The 22,287-nt window shown below is 36.1% G+C and overlaps 1 protein-coding gene across 1 annotated transcript in view; it reads right to left on the bottom strand.

Annotated features, from left to right (window-relative positions):
- Positions 1-22,287, bottom strand: part of APPBP2 (amyloid beta precursor protein binding protein 2) — a 57,282-nt gene that overhangs the window by 19,511 nt on the left and 15,484 nt on the right. Inside the window, exons 2-5 of the mRNA XM_019636749.1 lie at positions 18,943-19,031; positions 15,891-16,042; positions 12,704-12,827; positions 751-919 (exon numbers count right to left, since the gene is read on the bottom strand). Of these exons, the coding sequence (XP_019492294.1) occupies positions 751-919; positions 12,704-12,827; positions 15,891-16,042; positions 18,943-19,031 (534 nt within the window). The remainder of the gene's footprint in view (positions 1-750; positions 920-12,703; positions 12,828-15,890; positions 16,043-18,942; positions 19,032-22,287) is intronic.

Below are 22,287 nucleotides of genomic sequence, written 5' to 3'. Positions count from 1 at the left end.
AAATAAATAAATAAATAAATAAATAAAAGAAGGATGAACACTGGAGTTGCATAACATCACTTTATAATTACTCTAGAATATTCTAGTTTCATTTCTAATTGTAATTTTCCTTTAAATATGTAATATATATATAGTAAAAAATCAGGATAGGGTTAGTATTAAAATATGAAAGCTAAATGACTGCTACCTGACAGCATGAAATAATTAAAAGCTGACAGCATGAAATAATTATAATTTTCCATAAATAAAGCAACCAAGTAAAATAGTTAAGCATACATAGAACACTTCTCAATTAAGTATTCATTACCAACAAAACATTAATAGTATAAAGCCAGTATATATTTTTCTCATAAGGCAAAGGAAGGGGCAAAACAATGCAATAAAATAAAATCTAGCTTCCTAATGCAATGAATACCTTCAAGTTATGCGAGTCCACCCAGAGTTGCATATTCAATAAAAAACATCTATTAAAGCTTTATTTAACAAAACGTGCCCATCAAAATAATTTAAGCAGAGATACATTTGGTCAAGTTAAAAACAAAAACAAAACAAGCCCTAAATCGTACATGCATATGTTTACAATCCATCTCATGGAATACTTCTTTTGCCTGATTCTAAATATTCCATTACAAATATGTACTGCTGTTAAGTACTTAAAGTGTGAAAATGTGAGCTGTTAGACAAACATGAGAGTATATGTGTTTTACAGATACTTACTGGTCAAAATGAAATGCACTTCAAAACACTTACCTCATCATAGTGACTTTTTGCAAATAGGAGTGCACACAGTTCTCCATAGAGGGCAGCTTTGTTGGCTTGCTGGCCATGTTTGGAGAGTTTATCCATGTATGTCTGAGCTAACTTAAATGTTTCTTCACCCAAATGGTATTTGCAGTTTCCATTTCGCACATGAAGCAACCTGCAAAAGCACAAATAACATTCCTTTATTTTTGATATTTCCAGCATGGTTGACCTGATAACCTCTTACAGATCACTATGTGGTACCCCAATGAGTTAAGGTAACTATTGGGTTGTCGGAAAAGTCATGACGTATTTTGTCTATGTTTTTCAAAGGTCATTTATTTATATAAAGAACAAAGATCAATCAATAATATAATGCCCGTTTTGTTCGATAACTTTTTGCCATCTTTCAGTGAGCTTCATAATTCCTCATTCATAGAAGGACCTGTCTTTATTTGCGAAAAACTGAACAAGGTGCTGATTTGCAGTCTCATCTGAATTGAACGCTATACTATGCAAGGAATTTTGAAGAGAGCGAAACAAGTGGAAGTCTTACAGCGCAAGGTCAGGAGAGTATGGCGGGTGTGGCAACACATCCCATCCAAGCTCTGATAATTTTTTTTTCTCATTTCTTTACTTTTCATTTTATTTTTTAAAATTTTTGTTAAATTCACTGGTGTGACATTGGTTAGGAAAATTATATGGGTTTCAAGTGTACAATTCTATAATACATCATCTATGTATCACATTGTGTATTCACCACCCAGAGTCAGTTCTCCTTCCATCACCATATACAAGTATTTGATGTCCCCCACCTCCCTTATCCTCATCTAGCACCTTCTCCTCCCTTACCCTCTGGTAATCACTCAACTGTTGTCTGTGTCTATGAGTTGTTTTTTATTAGTAGTAGTAGTTTCAGGTGTGCAAAACAATGCAATAGTTATCCTTTACACCCCTCACAAAGTGGCAATCCCCCTCCCCCCTAAGCTCCAATAATTTTTGATGGGTGATCAGACTTTTGTGTGGTCTCGCGTTGTCGCGATGGAACATAACTCCTTTACAATTAACAAGCTCTGGACGTTTCTGGATGATGGATTCCTTCAAACTGTCCAATTACTGACATTACACATTCGAATTGATTGTTTGGTTCCTTGGTAGGAGCTCGAAAAACACGACACCTTTAAAATCCCACCACACTGACAGCATAACCTTCCTCTGGTGAATGTCTACTTCCGATGTCGTTTGAGGCGAATCATCACGTCGGGACCAAGACTGTTTGTGTACCACATTGTTGTAAACAATCCACTACTCATAACCAATTATCAGTCGCTTCAAAAAAGGATCGTTTTCCTCAAGTTTAATGAGTATATTGCAGATGTTTATACACGCCGTCAAATGAAATTCTTTGAGTTCATGTGGAACCCAAATATCGAGCTTGCTTACATATCCCAGCTTCTTCAGGTGGTTGCGAATGCTTGAATAATGGATGTTCAATGTTTCTGCAATCTCTCATGTCATGTAACATGGGTTTGACTGGATCAATGCCTTTATTTTGTCGTCATCAACCTCGGTGGGCCTCCCTGACCGAAGAGCGTCGTTGAGATCAAATCACCAGCACAGAATTTCGTGAACCATCGTTGGCACTGACTTTCTTGTAGAGCATTGTCACTGTAAACTTTAAGCAACTTTTCACAAGCTTGATGCACGTTCTTCCCTTTATGGAAGTAAAACAGTAAAATGTGGCAAAAATGCAAAAATGCAGAGTTTGGTCTTCCATCTTCAACTTGTAAAATCTCCAAAACTCAACCAAATCGCTCAATTTTTTTTTAGAATGAAGCTAGAACTGTCAGCTGTCAAATGACATAGCAATAACATAGATGCGAATGACTCTAGTACTTCCAAAAATGAACTATTGCCATCTGTCGAAAACATGTGTCATGACTTTTCCGACTACCCAATAGATGCAAGGAACGAGGCAGGATTAGAAATTATCTGTCTGGCTCAAACTAGGATCGACTAATGCACATAAAGGAAATAAATGCTCTTCCCAGAAAACTACACATGATTAATCTCATCCAACTTTGATTCCTTATCTTCTCTTAATATTCTGTATACTTAGTGTGCTCAGCACGTGCTATATCTAGCTACATCTAACATTAACTCTTTGTGCTCCAAATCCAAAAGTAACAGAATCTCATTATAAAAAGTTTGGAAAACAAAGAAAATAAAAATCAACATGAAATACTATTACCTACTATCACTTTTCATTCTTTTTTCCAGTATATTTCTGCAACACTTGCTCAGTTTACCACACATTTTATGTTGCTTCATAAATGTTCATTTTTGCTTATCTTTCTGGTAAGGTAAGTTCACTGAAAACAGTGGTATTGCAAGCTGTTTCCTTTATAACCTTTGTCCTCTCTGGTGGAAAAATACAGAGTTCTTTACACAAAGTAACTGTAAAACTATGCTGACTAGTGATATGCAAGAGTAGTGAAATGCTTTAGGTCCAGACTGAGGTGTAGATAGCAACAGAAGACATACAAGACAGGAGAATGGTGTGAGCACTGGCCATGTATTTATGTTTTTATTGTAATGTTGGCTAGGACATTATGTCCATGTATCATGCCAATACAATTTTCTGAAAATGCTCATCCCTAAGAGGGAATAAAGTATAAAACTCATTTTTAAAAAGCCAAGTATGGAGAGGTTAGGAAGCATTCTTCAGAACTATTAAAAAAAAAAACAGGTACTGGGCCGGCCGAGTGGCTCAGTTGGTTAAGAGCTCGCTCAAGAATTTGAGCTCTGAGCGACAGCAGTTCGATGCCCAGCCCAAGCTGAGCTGCCGCTGAGCTGCCAACAGGTAGCAGGATGGCTCAGCTAAAAAACAAAACAAAACAAAACAAAAATAGGTACTTACACAATTTACTTTTCCTATCTACACCAAAATATTAACAAATCAATCATCCAGGATGACAAATACTCTAAGAATCTTCTAATCTCTAGCAATCATTTGTACAGTCAAATGAACCAGGACTATTCAATAAGGGGGCAGATACTACACAATGGCAGTGTGCATCCTCCCAACACTTACCATCTAGTTATCTGCTTTTAGCAAAGACTAAAACCCTCAAGCAAAATAATAGACCAAGGTTAATCAAAAATTCTGAATGGAGGGCCTGCCGAGTGGCACGTTGGTTAAGAGCTGGCTTGGGATGCCAGAGGGCCCCGGTTCGGATCCCACATTGAGGGCCAGTGACGCTCAACCTCTACAGCTAAGATGCTGACCAACAGCTCAACCTGGAGCTGGGCTGCTGTGAGTTGACGGCGACGGCGTACGCTGCAGCCCCTGTGGCAGTGGGTTGCCATGGGCTACCGTGTGTAGCCAGCAGCCAGCGTAAGTGGCCAGCAGCCGCAGTGAGCGGCCGTCCAGAAGCCGGCGACTGATCTGCCTCACCCGGGAAGAGCGCAATGATGGTGTCAACTTGGGCCAGTGAAGCAACATCCTCCACAACTAGACTGAAGAACAAAAACGACAGCAACTTGTCTGTTCCCCTCCCCCCAATTCCCCAGCACTGTTACCATCCCCCCAATTCCCCAATAAAAATCTTAAAAAAAAAAAAATTCTGAATGGAGTATCTTTTATAATACCAAATTCCAACTTAAGGCAGATTAAATGTAATAATTCATCAGGCTACTTTTGAATGGTGAGCCAAGTGGATTTATATTTTTAAGCAGAAGTAGAAAAATATATATGTCTTGGTATACAACTTTTTGTGGTACAGTAAATGTACTCATACAGAATAGGGAGACAATGTCACTTTGTCAAACTGCTGATCTCCATGACCTGTCACAGTGGAAACTATACATAGGAAAATATAAGTGAAATCTAGTAAAACATTACAGTAAAAAAAAATATGGTAGTTCCAATGATAACGTTTTGAGACTCTCACAGGCAAGTACTGACTGAGCATATTATGTACCAGTCATTTTTCTAGGGGCAAGGGAGGTAGTGGTAAACGAGAGAAAGAATGCATGACCACAGAAGCTTCATTCTAGTTGGGAGAAGTGTGTTAGGGTAGACAGACAAGCACACCAACAAACAAGACTTTCACTGAAAGATAAACACTATGAAGGTGATAAAATAGGGTAATGCGATTATGAGCTTCATAAAAGAGGTGCTTAGGGTAGACAAGGAAGAATTCTCTTCAGGTGGTAACATTTCAGTTGAGCTGCAATCATGTGAAGATCTGGGGGAAACAAGTTCCCAACAGGACAAATGCAAAGGCCCTGAGAAAGGGAAAAGAATTCTGGCATAATCAAAGAACAGAAAGAAGGCCAATGTGCCTATCTTATGAATGAAGGATTATGTACAAAGAGATGAGAAGGCAGAGATAAGAATTATTTTACAGGGTTTTGCTGGCCTCAGTAAAGAGTTCTGGTTGCAATCGTGAGAGATTATTTGATTTATGCTCTAGAACAACACTAATAGAACTTCTGGAAATGTTCTATACATGTCCTGCTCAACTTGGTTGCCACTAGCCACAAGTGGCTTTTGAGTATCTGAAATGTGCCAAGTATGACTGAGGGCTGCCTTTTAATTTTTAACTCTATTTTAAATTTAAATAAGCACATATGGTTAATGGCTACCCTACTGGACAGTGCAACTCTAGAAAGATTGTTCTGGCTGCAGTGTGGAAAATGGATTATAATTAAGGCCAAGAGTAGAAGGCAACCAGGACATAAAATATTACAACAGTTAAAAAAGAAAAAAATACATGAAAAAAAAAGGATTGGTATTAGAAATACAGATTTCAGAGGCGGCTGGTTAGCTCAGTTGGTTAGACAGCAGTGCTCATAACACCCAAGGTTGCCAGTTCGATCCCCACATGGGCCACTGAGATGCGCCCTCCACAACTAGATTGAAACAACTGTTTTCCTGGAAAAACACACTGTTCCCCAATAAAAGAAAATGTTAATAAAAAAAATACAGATTTCATAGTTATCCAAATGGTTGAATGAGAAGGTTAAAACCAGGTATAGGTTGTAAATTTAGAGAATGAAAAGAAGAGTTCACCTCTCACTGCTACAATACTAAGAATTGCATTTCCAGTAATTTTCACCGTAGGCATTCCCCTTAAAATGAAGTTTCTAGAAATTACTTAATTGGCATATGATGGGGGTAGCAAACTAAATATTTCATGCCAGAAAAGCACTGCTTGGTATTTCCTCCAGTCCATGCTGGTTGTCCATTAAAACAAAAGGGCAAATTAAATATATGGAAGGAAACTCTTCATGGTCTGTGTGTCCATCTGAGCTGATACTAAGCAGGACTCAGGACCCAAGGAAGTTGTGGTCCAACTGAGGATCTAATTTTTTGCCTCATCATTCAACCTAATGAAAAGTTTCTCCAAATGTGGCTCTACCATGTAAGCATAGTATTTTCTTATTATATTTTAAAAATTGATGTTATTTTTTAAAGCCCTGCCTCATAGCATTTAACTTTTATGACAACATAAGATCACATCTACTTGATCAATAGCTATTGTCCAAAGCAATTACTACCTAATTGGTTATTCATTGTTTGAAATGGAAACTATACCAAACTGCAATCCACAGGAGCTGCACCATTTTACATTCCCCATTAGCAATGCACAAGGATTCTAATTTCTCCACATTCTTGCTACCACCTTTCTGTTTTGTTTTGTTTTTCTAATTACAGCCATGCTGGTAAGTGTGAAGTGGTATCTCATTGTGTTGATTTACATTTCCCTAATGACAAATGATGATGAGCATCTTTTCATGTGCTTATTTGGCATTTACATATCTTCTTTGAGAAATGTCTATCAAGTCTTTTACCCACTTTTTAATTGGGTTGTTTGTTGTTGAATTGTAGTTCTCGATATATTCTGCATACTAGACCCTTATCTGATATACGATTTACAAATATTTTCTCACAGGTTGTTTTTCCACTTTCTTGTTAATGTCTTTTGATGCAGAGAAGTTTTAATTTTGATGAAATCTAATTCACCTGTGAACAGAGATAGTTTTACTTATATCTAATATGGATGCCTTTTACTTCTTTCTGTCTAACTGGTTTGGCTAGAACTTTTAGTAACAGTGTAGACTAATAGTGAAAGAGGGCATCCTTGTCTTGATCTTAGGGAAAAGCTTTCAGTCTTTCATCATTGAGTATGTTAGGTGTGGATTTGTCATAAACACACTCTATCATATTGGGGAAGTTCCCTTCTATTCCCAGTTTGATGAATGTTTCCATCACGAAAGGTGGTTTTTTTTGTTTGTTTGTTGAAAGGTGTTTGACTTTTGTCAAATGTCTTTTGTGTCAATTGAGATGATCGTGTGTTTTTTTCCTTTATTCTATTAATGTGATGTATTACGTTCACTGATTTTCTTATGTTGAAATCACCTTTGCATTCCTGGGATAAATTCTACTTAGTCATGGCATATAATACTTTTATATGCTATTGCATTTGATTTACTAGCATTTTTGCATTGTATTCAGAGAGGATATTACTCTGGAATTTTCTTTTCTTGTGATGTCTTTTTTTCTGGTTTTGGTATCAGGTTAATGCTGGCCTCACAGAATGAGTTAGGAAGTTCCTTCCTCTTTAATTGTCGGGAAGACTTTGAGAAAGATTGGTGTTAATTCCACTTTAAATGTTTGGCAGAATTCACTAGTCAAGTCTTCTTATTCTGGGCTTTTCTTTGTTGGAAGGTTTTTGATTACTAATTCAATCTCTTCACTTGTTATAGGTTTGTTGAGATTTTCTATTTCTTCTTGGGTCAGTTTAGATAATTTGTGTGTTTGTAGGAATTTATCCATTTCATCTACATTATCTAATTTGTTGGTATATAAATATTCAGAGGATTTTGTGATTCTATTTCTGAAAGGTTGGTAGTAATGTCCTAACTCATACTTCTGATTTTAGTTGTTTGCATCTTCTCTTTTTTCTGTGTCAATCTGGTGTAGTTTTAATTTTAAGTGCAGGAAGCAAAGCATTGTGATATGTAGCAGGCACTGCTGGCTCCCTAACTAATAGCCACTTTCCCCACTTACTGCTTGTTGGCAGAACCCTGATTTTGTTCAGGCGCTGACCCCCTTTTCTCATAGGATTCAGGAGTATTCATAATTAGTTTAAGCAACCACAGCATAGTGACCCTATTTCGCTTGCCTGTGATTGATTCAGAGATCACCAAATGGGCTAGCTCTGGCTAATGAGACTCAAGGGTAGGTCAGCTGGGTAGTTTCTAAGAAAAGCTCCCTGTCATTAAAAATAAAATATGGTGCTTGGGGAGGAAGTCTTTCTTTTACTGGACAATGTGGAATCTGCATGGGGCATCTCAAACCACAGCAGCATTCATACAACCACTGGGGAGTTAGCCAAAGACAAAAAAACCCAGCACAGAGGATAGAGGAGCAGATAGATGGGGAAAAAACCTAGTTCCTTAATAAACTCTATGATTCTGAATTAACTGACCCTGGAGGCACTTGACATTGTATTAATTACCTTTTTATCAAATTCTTTGTATTTTTAGGGTGCATTGCTTATGTAAATGGCTGCTATCATGTTTGCTATACACGTATTTATGACCTTTCTGTGGATTGTACATTTTAATATCAATATTCCTTTGTATCAACTAATGGTTTTTATTCTGAATTCTGCGTTGTTGTTAATATTTGGTTTCTTTTAACAATATATAGCTGGATTTCATTTTTTAACCCTCTTGGCAGTTGCTATCTTTAGGTAGATGAATTGAGCCCATTTACATGTATTGTGATGTTAGTTATTGGCTATATTTGGTTTTAATCTTTTCATATTGTTTTTCACTAAGCATAGTTATTTTCTCATTCCCTTTGGAAACCTGTCCAGGCTAGACATAAGCAATCATTCTTACCCCTACTCCCACTACCCTAATTTGGAATGTCTATCATATTGATCCATTATGCAAGTCATTATATAACCATCCCTATTATTCTTCCACTCACTAAGATAAGACTTTTATAACTTGTACTACTACACTTTCCCAAATGTGTATTTTTAAAATAGGCTATAATATATACCCAAAAGAAAACAACCTGAATATAGTAACATGAGCCTCCATTTTCCATCCAAAATGTTTTTTGGCCAATTTGAATATATCAAATTTTAGGGACATATACAACATTTTTTTAACTTATAATATTTAAATCACTTTTATGTCATATTATATACACATATTTAAAATCTAAATTTTCCTCCTTGCAATTTATGAAACAATTTTATCCAAACAATTCACAAGCATCCTAAAACATTTATCTTCATTATCACATAACTACTTTTTGAGACATCGAACAGTTTTTCAGAGTAAAATATTTCACTTGTTTGATATTTAGCACTTTTGAATCTGGTATGATGTCACCAGATATTTTATCCCAAGGTACCAGCAACCATTTGCAAACACTAGGTCTGCTGGGCTTTTCCATTCAACCTAAGGCAAGCAGACATCCCTATCTCCACAATCAAACCACTGATTGCATCGCATTTCAAAGCAATATTTAAAAAGCCAGTTAAAAGATACCTAACACAGCTATAAGGTTATGATCTCCTTAATAATTCTAAATGTGTTAAATTCCATTACTTTCTTAAAAAGAAAATTCTGCCCAGCGTTCTTTTCCTGACACTGGCAATGGCCGAGTTCTCAGGCTAACATTTCTTTCTCAACTACTACTTTGTTGTTCAAAATGATAGACTTGGAAAAAACATCATATAACCTGAGGGATTCTGTACAGCAGCTCTCTTTATTAAGGGATAACGGTCAGGGAAAAACCCCTTACCTTACATTTAATAGTATGTGGTAACTGACAATTTCTGTTTTGCTATTTCGAAAATTCCTTTTTATTTCCAGTTTGGGAAAACTCCTTAAGAGCTATTACAAATTCCCAATTACTTCTTCATTCTCTTTCTATTCCATTTACATGTAACTATATATTACAATATTCGTTGCTTACCACTGTTCCTATACTATCTTCCCCTACCTTAAGATTCGTTATTGAAATCATATTTGATTAGAGAAATTCCTTGAGTATTTTCCTCCAATAAAGTACATGGAAGTATAGATCTCTGTATATTTGAAAATTCATTATTTTACCCTAAAAGTTGGTGATAGTATTTTTTCTCAATAATTGCAATACTGCTATTGTCTTCTAGCTTCTGAATTCTATTTATTTTTGCATATATGCTGCCAGAGCAAAGACTCATTTATTTTTGGATTTCAGGAAATTAACTGCCTAGGGCTCAGGGTTCTTTTTCAATCTAGATTCAAGTCTTCCCTCCCCACCACCAGTTCGGTTCAGGAGTTCCTTTTTTCACTTAAAATTCCAAAATTACACCAATATAACTGTGGTTATTTCTGGGCAGTATGGTTATAAATAATATTTTTCTTCTTCATAGTTTTCTGTATTTTCTGAATTTGTTTAGCAATAGACACATGCATATGTAGAAAAACAAAGATATTAAATAGAAAATGAGTAAAGGGAAATAGGCAGAGTCTTCAAGGAATACAAAAAGGACTGAGAAATAGTACTAGGATCAACTACAATGGTACCAGATTTAGCAAGATAATTCTCTGACATTTGCCCTATATTGCTTCCACGCCAGCCACCGATTAGAATCTGGCTTTGTGTTATTAAATGAAAAAAACAAATTCTTACTCTTGCAACAGGTTCAAAGCCCCTGGGATTGGCCAAAAAAAATTAATTAGTATCAGTTCTACAAAATACTTATTTTCCCATTCAACTGAACACATGGTCAATTAATCCCCCCAATCTTTCTGCCGTAAAACTAAGCTAAGTAAGAAAAGTTTAATCTTTTTTCCAAATACGTAGTACTAAGGGGAAGACAAAACCATATACTATATATTAGTAAATTATATTAAATACAACTTAATGACCAAGAATCTGGCCAAGTATAGTTGTGTAGAAACAAATATTATTTTGAAATTTCAAATTCACCAGAACAAAATATCTAGGTAGACAGGCCATAAGCTGGTATTATAAATAGCTCTGTTTCTTAGTCAGATATTTTTCTAATTCCATATATGTCTGTTCTGAAGACAGCCAGGACAGTCACTGGGTTGACAAGATTCCTCTCCTCTCTTTCCTGAATGTAGACCCGTGAGTTCATTCAGAGCAACAATACGCACAACTTGAAATGTTTTGCTCCCCTGATCCCCTTACACGGGTTGGAAGATGTGCAGAATGTGTCCCAGTTTACCAGTTTCAAAGACAGGTAAAAAAGAGATATAGCTGGGCTTCTGGGAAAGCTCTTTTTTTCCTGACTGCAAAAAGGAAGAAAAAGCAGGCTCAGCTGCCATGAGCCTTTGCCCTTCTCCCTGCTTGTAACACGTGCAAACATAATGATGCGAGCTATAATGCTAAAGATGAGAAAACAGGAAAAAGAGGAGAAACTTTAGTCCTGTGAGAAAACGAAATCTTTGATTACACTAAAGTAAAATTTATATAGCCTTAAAATTACACAGACAAAAATCAACGCTAGTTATTTGGGTGAAATAAATCTTCTGATTCTATGAATAAAAAGCAAGCACATACAAGAAAATATTTTACCTGTGGGTCAAAAAACTGCTTTAAAGAGGAATCTAAAATGAAATCACACAAAATGGCTTTTCTGTTCCAAATTAACTAGCTCATATACATAGAAACATTTAAATAGTCCCTCAAATCCCATATAGGATAGTCTAGTCTCCCATTCCCACAAAGATACAATAGGCAGAAGAGGGGAAGAAAGATGAGAAAGATTCTTTTTATCAGTACTACAAATTATAGGCCCAAATAACATCCCCTTTATAGTTTCTGCACTGAAGTGTTCCTGTAATTTATCATGTACTTCTAAAATATCTGGAAATTTTTATAAGCTTCTAAAATATTTATATAATTAAGTTTCCACATTACAAAATTAACTTCAGGATTTGAATATTCATCTAACACAGGCAAGCCCTGTATAAAACACGGATAATGACAACCTCAAAAGACTGAACTCTAATTGATTAAAAAAAAAAAAAAATTAAAGAGCTTACTCAATTTTAGCTTAAATCAACAATGGTTTTATATAAAATCTATATTCTAGCTCTAAAGGGGTTCAGATTTAATTAACTTATCTCTAAGATACCAAGGATATTCGACCCTTTATTTAATATTCAAAAAGTAAATTCAGTCAATTGACCAGACTTTAGTTAACTTAGGATAAAGAATTTCTGTTATGTTTTAACTTTATTTTAATTTCCCTTTAGTTTTATTTTTAAATTCTTCTTAAGAAAAAAGTCAAATCAAATTGGGGGACAAAGAGTCAACTTATATGAAAATAGCTAAAACTAAATGTTACATGTGCATAAAAAATAAGAATAAAAGAGTTACTTCTAAATTTGCTTGCTTTTCCTTTAAGTACATCTGTTAAAAATTATTTTTAAAGCCAACAGTTATTTATAAGTAAAATACCAATCTTGTTATGCACAAGTCTAGAAATGTAAACAGAGCAGGGGTTAAAAAAAAAAATTACACCCCCAAAAAAAGTGTATTTATTTTCCTAGCACCTGATGCCCAGCACAGTTCCTGGTGCATACCAGGCATTCAATAAATATTTGTTGAATGAATGAACAAACACGTTCTATGATGAAGCAAAAATATATATACATAGTCTGGTTCATAATACTGAAATCTAAGCTAAGATAACTATAGCAAGTTAACTATATTTTGGGGATGAGAGACTGTGGAGGCCAGTCCAGTGAAACTGTGACATAGAAATATCACTTCAGAGGTTTATTCAAATATTGAAGTATGTTTAGAAGAGCTAAAACTATAAAAGCCACTGAGGACCATTATAGCTAAAACTATAAAAGCCACTGAGAACCATTATAGCATGTAATTGTAGGATCTGTTCCAACTCACCTCACGCAACATTCTACTGCACGAAACCAATGAAGCATCTCATCATGTAGAGTACACAACTGAAGGCAGGACAGAAAAACTTTCTCAGCATCACTGTACCAGCCTGCATCGGAAAGAAAGCCACCTAAAGGACAAGAAAAACCAATCACTTTAGATAATTTAATAAACCACTTAAAAGTCAAAATGACATGTTTATAATGAATGCCATCTAAAATGAAAAAACAAAACCAAACCAACGATATTAAAGTCCTGTGTTTTGCTCAAAACAAGAATACTAATTGTGAATTTTTTTTTTAAACTTTCAAATTAGGGGAAGTAGATCAAAATTGACCCTTGAATACCGAGTGAAGAATATTAACACTCTAAGAATAATTTATGAACTAAGAGTTGAGATTTTCCAGTTAATTAGCCATTACATTCTAATAATTCTAATATTTTCATCTTGAAGGATAAACATAACTTTCCAATCTCTCCATATCAAATCCCAAAGAAGATAAACAAATCTGAATCAACTTAACCTTCTTAGTACAGTGGCACATCATTGAGGATACATAGGTAAGAGATGGTGACGCTTGTTCATCTCATATTTTTAGCTAAAATTTAAACTGCTGTCCTCCAACAATCCTAATGTACTGGATATCTTTTTCTTAGAATATTATTCATCTTTTCAGAGGCTCTTGACCCCTCATGATAGTTTAATATTTTTAAGTGTCAAAAGTCTTAACAGTGTCAGAGTCAAGAAAATATTATACTTTGCTCAGACCCATGTTTTATGTTTAATTTAAGCTATATGTAATCAAACTAATATTTTAATTGAACAAAAGCGTGTTTTAGAACATTATAGGGATCTCACCAAGTAACTGAAAAATATGGTTATTATACCAGAGGGAGGGGAGGGGAGGACAGGAGGAGGGCGAGAAGGAGGGATGGAAAGCGGGGGGGAGAAGGACGGGGAGAGAGATAAGAGACACTCCTTCCGGTTTGCTTCCAGTTTCTGTCCTCAAGGCTCCTGCTGACAATAATGCCCCCAGAGTAATGCTCTGTACTCAAGCAGTAGTAATTCATTCCTGTAAGCCAAGTCCGGTTGCAGTTTTCCAATACTTGCAGAACCAGATTCACAGCACCCAGGTCAGAGACACTAGCACCGACCAGCCACGTGCTGCTCCTAAAAGTCTAAGTTCTAGATTCATGGGCCCCTTCTCAGAGCTGAGGCACCTATAGCCCAGCAGTATCCCTCTGAGGCACCCCCTCAAGCTTAATAACTCCAGCCCCATCCCTTGACTCCCCAAGCCCTAAGTGTGATAATTGATTCTTCCAGTTGCTATGTCCATAAGACCCAAGTGTTCCTTTTTTGTCTTTTCCAGTTCTCTAACACTTGTTTAAAAATTCTTTATATTAACTTCTATCTCTACAAAATGGAAGACCTTGAAAACATTATGATGCTAAATGAAACAAGCCAGTCACAAAGATCATGTATTTTATGGGTCCATTTATATAAAATGTCCATATAGAGATAGAGAGTAGACTGATGGTTGCCTAGGCTAGAGGTGTCAGAAGGAAATAAAAAATGACTGCCAATGGGTATGGGTTTATTTTGGTGGTGATGACAGTGTTCTAAAACTCACCATGGTGATGTTTTCAAAACTCTGTGAATACACTAAAAACCTTTGAATTGAATAATTTAAATGGGTGAACTGTGAATAATATCTCAATAAAGCTGTTATTTAAAAAATTATATCCATCACTGTATACTTCTGGTATGAAGTTTTTTCACAGTTTTGGTAATTTAAGGATCAAGACTGATAATATCACTGAGTTTAGGACTTGGTTCTATCTCCAAGATATTTCTTCAATCTGGCTCATTTTAATGATCAGATTGTTCTAAGTGTTTGTGGAGATGACAGAGGAGCTCAATGAACACTAGCCTTCCTGCCTTTTACCTTACTTGATACTAAATTTCTCCCAGAGCATTACATAACCATGTATGACTAATAGGATGTCAATCTTAACATATGTCAAAATCACAAACACACTCCTGTTACAGACCTTCTTTGGTCACAATTCTGTAGCAATTTAAATTCCATGGGACGATCAAAGGATAAATGCTGAGGGTTCTTTTCAGAAAAGAATGTTCTGAAGTTCCTCCAGCGAACTGTCTATGATCACTACAAAGAATTATTCTAAGACTAAAGGAAATGATCATGAAAGCTCGTTAGCAATGAAAGTGTATGTGTACGTACGTGAGAGAGAAAACATGTGCATGCACACATTAATTTGAGAAGTTAAAAATGAAAGGTAGTCTGTGGTGATGGAACAGTCATGTATCCTAGTGGCAATGATAGTTATATCAATCTTTACATGGAATCAATTGCGCGCACACGCACACCAAGTAGATGTAAAAACTGGTAAAAAATAAATGAGGCTTGTCATTTAGCTATAAGTATTAAACCAGTGTCAACTTCCTGGTTTTGGTATTGTCTATGAATCTACAATCATTTCAAAATCAGAAAAATTTTTTTTAAAGAAAGGCAGCAACAACCTTAAGTCATTGCCTGAAACATACTTGCCTATGTAGGCTTGGTGAAAACCATATAAAATATTATACAAACATTAAACAATACTTTTCTATATATATATAGCATGCAAAACCTTCTCAGAATCCTTTTCCATTTATGTTGTCAGTATTCTCATAACACCTTCATGAGGAAGTACAAAATTACCATCATTTTCGAGATGAAAAAACTGAGGCCCAGAAAGAATTAAGTCCTACATCACAGCAGACAGTAAGCTGGTAAAAGAGGCTGGTGGCAGCATGACATGGTAGAGAGATATGTGGCTTGAAATCATATAGATACAGGACTCTAAACTTAGCTCCACTACTAGCTATGGGACTTGACCAAGTTACTTAACATTTTTTGAGTCTGTTTCCTTATTTGTAAAATGATCTAAATACTAATACATCACTGAAATGTCGTGAGGATTCAGAAAGACAGCATTTAAATGCCTAGTACAGTGCTTGGCACAAAGTTAATGTTCAATAAATCACACCTAGTTTTGCTCATGTTTTTCTCACAACTTCCTTATGTAGACTTTGGGAATATCCTGGGAGAATCCTTTATTGTTGGCAGGTCTTATTCTGAGCCAAGTCACACAGGACACAACACTCCTCTATTCTACCATTACTTACCTAAAACAAAGCCAACCTGAATAGCCTTTTCCTTTACTGCAGCATCTGATTCTGCTATATAAGAGCACCGTCTACTGAATGAGTAGGCCAAGACTGAAGCAACTTTCACACCATGATCCATCAAAGCCTGAAAACAATGATGAAGCAAATGTCTGAAAGAGAAGGAAAAGGTTATTCTATAAATGTAACATAGTTTGTCTTTTCAGAAAACGTTAGCTTGCTTTTTAAAAATAATAGTACCATTACTTTCCAAGATGGAAATAATATAAAAAGCTTCTTGCCTTATGAACTGTGAGGTCATAATAATTCACAATTTAGCATAGTATCTTTACTCAGTCGATCACTGACTGATCCTGTATGTGTCAATTTATAGCGACAAAAGATAAAACTAAATTTTTTTTTTTTTTAAAGATTTTTATTGGGGAATTGGGGGGATGGGAACAGTGCTGGGGAATTGGGGGAAGGGGAACAGACAAGTTGCTGTCGTTTTGTTCTTCAGTCTAGTTATGGAGGACGTTGCTTCACTGGCCCAAGTTGGCACCATCATTGTGCTCTTCCCAGGCGAGGCACATCAGTCGCCAGCTTCTGGACGGCCGCTCACCGTGGCTGCTGGCCGCTCACGCTGGCTGCTGGCTACACACGGTAGCCCATGGCAACCCACTGCCACAGGGGCTGCAGCCTACGCTGTCGCCGGCGACTCATGGCAGCCCAGCTCCAGGTTGAGCTGTTGTTCAGCATCTTAGCTGTGGAGGGCAGTGTCACTGGCCCTCATATGTGGGATCCGAACCGGGGCCCTCTGGCGTCCCAAGCCAGTTCTTAACCATCACGCCACTCGGCCGGCCCAAAACTAACTTTTAACAACAGTTTTAAAAACCAAATTGTCTTACAATTCAACAATAACCCAATTAAAAAATGGGCAATGGATTTGAATAGAGATTTCTCCAAAGAAAATGGCCAATAAGCAAAAGAAAAGATGTTCAGCATTGTTAGTCATTAAGGAAATGCAAATCAAAACCACAATGAGGGCTGGCCGAGAGGCACATTGGTTAAGAGCTGGCTTGGGATACCAGAGGGCCCTGGTTTGGATCCCACATATGAGGGCCAGTGACACTGCCCTGTACAGCTAAGATGCTGAACAACAGCTCAACCTGGACCTAGGCTGCCGTGAGTCGCCGGTGACAGCAGGTCGGTTGCCATGGGCTACCGTGTGTAGCCAGCAGCCAGGGTGAGCGGCCAGCAGCCACCATGAGCAGCCATCCAGAAGCCAGCAACTGATCTGCCTTGCCCGGGTGCCAACTTGGGCCAGTGAAGCAACTTCCTCCACTAGACTGGAGAACAAAAGGATAGCAACTTGTCTGTTCCCCTTCCCCTAATTCCCCAATAAAAATATTTAAAATAAAAAAAATAAAAACACAATGAGATATCACATCACATCCGCTAGGATGGCTGTGATAATTTTTTTAAAAAGTGATGGCAAGGATATGGAAAAATTGGAACCCTCATACATTGGTGATAGGAACATAAAATGGTTATAGCCACTGTGAAGAACAGTTTAGAAGTTACTCAAAAAGTTAAACAGAGGATTATCATATGTATATACCCTAGTTATATGTACAAGAGAACTGAAAACTATGTCCACGCAAAACCTTGTCCATGAATATTCATAGCAGCATTATTTATAGTAGCCCAAAGCTGGAAACAACTGAAATGTTCAACAGATGATTAAACAAAACATAGTATATCCACACAATGAAAATTATTCAGCCAAAAAGGAAAAAAGTACTGACACAAAAACAACAACATGAATGAACCTTGAGAACAGTATAGTAGGTAGAAGAAGCTCATAAAAAAAAAAAGACTATATATAATGATTCCATGGAAGGTATACAATAGGTAAATCCAGAGACAGGAAGTAGATTAATAGTAGGCCAGGGACTGGGAGTAAAAGGAAACAAGGAGTGACTGTTAATGGGTACAGGGTTTCTTCATGGGCTGTTGAAAATGTTCTAGAATTAGATAGTGGTAATGACTACAAAACCTTCTGTGTATACTAAAAGCCAATGAATTATAGCATTTAAAATGGTAAATTTTATGGCATGTGAATTATATCCCAATAAAAATTTTTTAAAAACCAAAACTATAAATAACAGGCACTGCTCTAAACAAAGGGGAAAAATGTCAAATTACATGCTTTTAGTTCCAAATATATTAAACACTTAACAAGGGATTGGAACAAGGGATTGGGATTTGGTGAAATGAAATGAATGAGAGATGAAAGAGAGGTATGCCACTAAACCTTTACAATGGCCATATTTATAACTGCATAAAAAATTCAAATCCCAGAAAACTAAATTCTCTTAGAGTAAAAAATGCTTTTCAAATTTTTTCTATAGCCTTCTTTCTTTTACCAAAATGAAGTTCTCATCTATTATTTTTTTACAGATTAGTTTTAATCAACCAACCAAGAAGTTTCTCTATAGACTTAGTACAGAGGCCACATTTCAAAGTTATCCCTGAAAAGTGAAATCATGTTATTTGTTTTATTATATCAACCCTCTCTAAAATACAAAATCCATGAGGAAGAGATGTCATACATTTTTTTTTTCACTGCTGTAACCCCAGCATCTAGAACAGTTACTGACACATACTAGGCACTCAACAAATTTTACTTAATTTGAACAAATAAAACAACTTGGCAGTATTTATATTAGAGGTTAGCAGCATTTTGTAAAAACTATATTCTTATTTTTTTTAGAAATGTGGTTTAGGAAAAAGAATTGGCATTTAAAGCAAATTTAGGGAAGAACACTGAAGAGAATAGCAAGTACAAGGGCCATGTCACCTACAATTACATATGGCTCCTACTACATAATAGCCACAGTGGGGAAGATGAACTTGGTCTTTTCCTGAATACAAAAAGCAATGGGCGGTACTGATGGCTTCACTACAATGTGAATTACTTAATGCCAGTGAATTGTACACTTAAAAATGGTTAAAATGGTAAAATTTAGGTTATGCATAGTTTACCACAATTTTCAAAAAATGAACTTACCTTTTATCCAAAGCTCTCAATACTTTAGCAAAAACTTCCAATTCACAAAATTCACTGCCCAGTTGACATAAGCGTCCCTGTTGGTAAAGCTGAAATAAAAAAAAAAAACACAAAAATAGATAATTACAAAAATTTTTAGGGCCGGCCGAGTGGCTCAGCTTGTTAAGAGCTCGCTTGGGAGCACCAGCTCTGAGCAACAGGGCCCCAGTTCGGATCCCACATTGAGGGCCAATGACACTCGCCCTCTACAGCTAAGATGATGAAAAACAGCTTGATGTGGAGCTGGGCTGCTGTAAGTCGCCGTCAACAGCGTAGGCTGCAGCGGGGCTGCAGTAGGCTGCCGTGAGCTACGCGAGTGGCCAGCAGCCGTAGTGAGCGGCCGGGAGCCGCTGTGAGCGGCTGACCAATGACCGGCGACTGATTGCCTCACCTGGGAAGAGCACAATGATCATATCAACATGGGCCAGTGAAGCGACATCCTCCACAACTAGACTGAAGAACAAAAACAGCAATTTGTCTACTTGTCTGTTCCCCTTCCCCAATTCCCCAACGCTGTTCCCCTCCCCCTAATTCCTCAATAAAAAAATCTTTAAAGAAAAATTTTTTTATTTTAAATTTCTATTTAATTATACTTATGAATATAATTTGATGAATTTAATGAATACTACTCAAAGTCTGTATAATTACATAGTAGTATCAGGAAAGATGCTGTGCTAAGAGAAATGTAACACTAAATTAAATTACTACAATTCATATAAAAGCATTTTAATAGTTGTATGATAGAAATTAGTATTTGTAGAACAGTATCTGGTACATGGTAAGTACTACAAAGTGTTATATAATTATGTATTTATTAAATAAACATTAAAAAGTTATACTCAAGAAACTTTTGAAATTAACTCTTTTTTTCCATAAACAAAACTGATGGTTTAATGTAAAATTATCAAATGATAGCAAAGATAATATCCAGAAGCCCAAACAGATCAATATGCCCCCCTGAGGGCTCTTCAGACCAGCACCAGAATCTCAGTTCAGTCCTGGCACGATACTTCACAAGCCAACTAACAGCAGGTCATGTCTAAATAATCCAAGATGGCAGCATTTTTAATCATTGTCACAATCATTTAGTCATGTTCTGACTTTTTAGAACTTCTATTTAAAATATTTTAATAAATGTGATGTTTATCACAAATAATACATGCATATGGTCAATAAGAGACACATACTACTGCTTCTCTTTCCTCTACCCCAGCTTCACCAAATGCTTTTGAATTTATACATGCTATATAAATATAGTGCTTTAGAAGGCAGGAATTTTGTTATATTAATTCACTTTATATTACAGGCACTTAACACTTAGCTTAGTTGATGAGAACACGGGTTTCAAAAAGAAAATCTAGAGTTCATTTGCCAAATGGGCCAATTAACTTTGCTCAGGGAAAACATACTATAATACAAACTCAGTCAGCAAACTGTTGGGAATTCACTAGTCACAACAGAGAAAAGGCAAACTGTAGATCTATTAATGCAAATCAATAATGTCTGCTGTGAAAAATCCCTAACAATTGCTGCAGGGGAGAGGCGACATGCTCAGGAAGGGGAGGCAGAAATGTTATCTTCATATAATAGTTGGTTATTCTTATTAACAATAAACCTTCATAGGGAAAGGTTTGCTATTTTTGGAGATGATGTTTTCTGCTGTAAAAAAAAAAGAAAAGAAAAAAGCGTCTGGGAATGTACATAGTAAAATTCACTATTATTAATCACTGTCATATTTACTTTGACTATTAACCAATAGAGAGCTCAGGGAAAATAAAGCTGAGAATTTAAGACCAAATTCCTATTTGGGGGGTTTCACAAAATTTCTGACTTGGGGCAGAAAAACAAATACAGTTATCAAAGTAAACATATGCACACATTCCAAAAACAGTTAAGGACTAAAAAAAAAAAAAAAACAACTTAGCTTTTTACCAAAATAACTCGTTAGCAAACTTAAGGCTTAGAATTTCTTTTGTAAGTAGAAATGAAAACAAGTTGTATAACTTTTTTGTCTGTACTCACTAGTCAAATAAAGACAAATTAAACATAGTATGTTCTACACTCAAGAGTATCTCCTAATGACTGAAAACTGGTATGTCCTATGAAATGGATCTGAAACTAAAATTTTAGGAAAGTTGCTACGCTAGGTACGATTTTAAACATATTGTACATATACCCTATTATCAAACACAGGCATTTCTTTTTTACTCAGTTGTTCAATTTTTCCAGCTAAAAATGGATTCACATTTAAATTCTGGGGAGAGGATAACGATTTAATTGTTTCAAATCATCTTTATCAGGTTTGTCCAAAAATGCAAATTTATATATTTTATGAATGGGATTTTTGGGTACTGATCCAGAATAAAAGTAGCATCTAATTCTTACAGAGATCTTATATGTGCTAGGCACTGTTCTAAGTGCTATTTGTAAGCAACTCAATCAATCCTCCTACCAATGAGGAAACTGCGGCATATTAAGTTAAATAATTTACTCAAAATCACACAATTAAGAAATGGCAAAGCAAGAATCTGGCCCCACGCAATCTGTCCCTACATCCATGTTTTTTTGGGGTTTATTATTATTATTATTATTATTATTAATTTTTTTATTGGGGAACAGTGTGTTTCTCCAGGACCCATCAGCTCCAAGACAAGCAGCTGTTTCAATCTAGTTGTGGAGGGCGCACCTCAGCAGCCCATGTGGGAATCTAACCGGCAACCTTGGTGTTATGAGCACTGTGCCCTGCACTCTAACCACCTGAGCTAACCGGCTATCTCCCTACATCCATGTTCTTAATAACATACTATATTGCTTCTTGAAGATAACATATAATGAGAAATACATTTTTACAGAAATAATAATTTAAAGATTAATACCTTCACATATTCATACATCTTACAGAGTAGAGCATAGAGGAAAGGAAACTGAGGCTCCAAGTTCCTCGCTAATGATTCTCATATAACATTTTTTAAAATCTGACTTATTTTAGCTCATTATTACAGCATTCAATACTATATTCTGCACCCATTGAATAATGAGGCCATTAAAGGACTCTATCAACTACTTTAGCTATTGGTACCTTAAGGAAAACAAAGAAAAACAAGTTTATTTTTAGAAGTGGGTAAATTACCTTCCAACAGATATGAAAACAGAAAATAAAAAATACAAATAAAACAATAATGTACAAATATGAAGATAGGCCAATCAATGGAACAAAATGCAAAGTTCAAAAGCAGACCTCAGTGGGGCCAACTGAGTGACGTTGGTTAGGAGTTGGCTTGGGATGCCAGCTCTGAGCAGCAGGGC

Source organism: Hipposideros armiger, unplaced genomic scaffold, assembly GCF_001890085.2.
Source record: "Hipposideros armiger isolate ML-2016 unplaced genomic scaffold, ASM189008v1 scaffold_29, whole genome shotgun sequence".
In the NCBI taxonomy this organism is placed as follows: Eukaryota; Metazoa; Chordata; class Mammalia; order Chiroptera; family Hipposideridae; genus Hipposideros; species Hipposideros armiger.
This window is presented reverse-complemented; position numbering and strand designations above follow the sequence as displayed.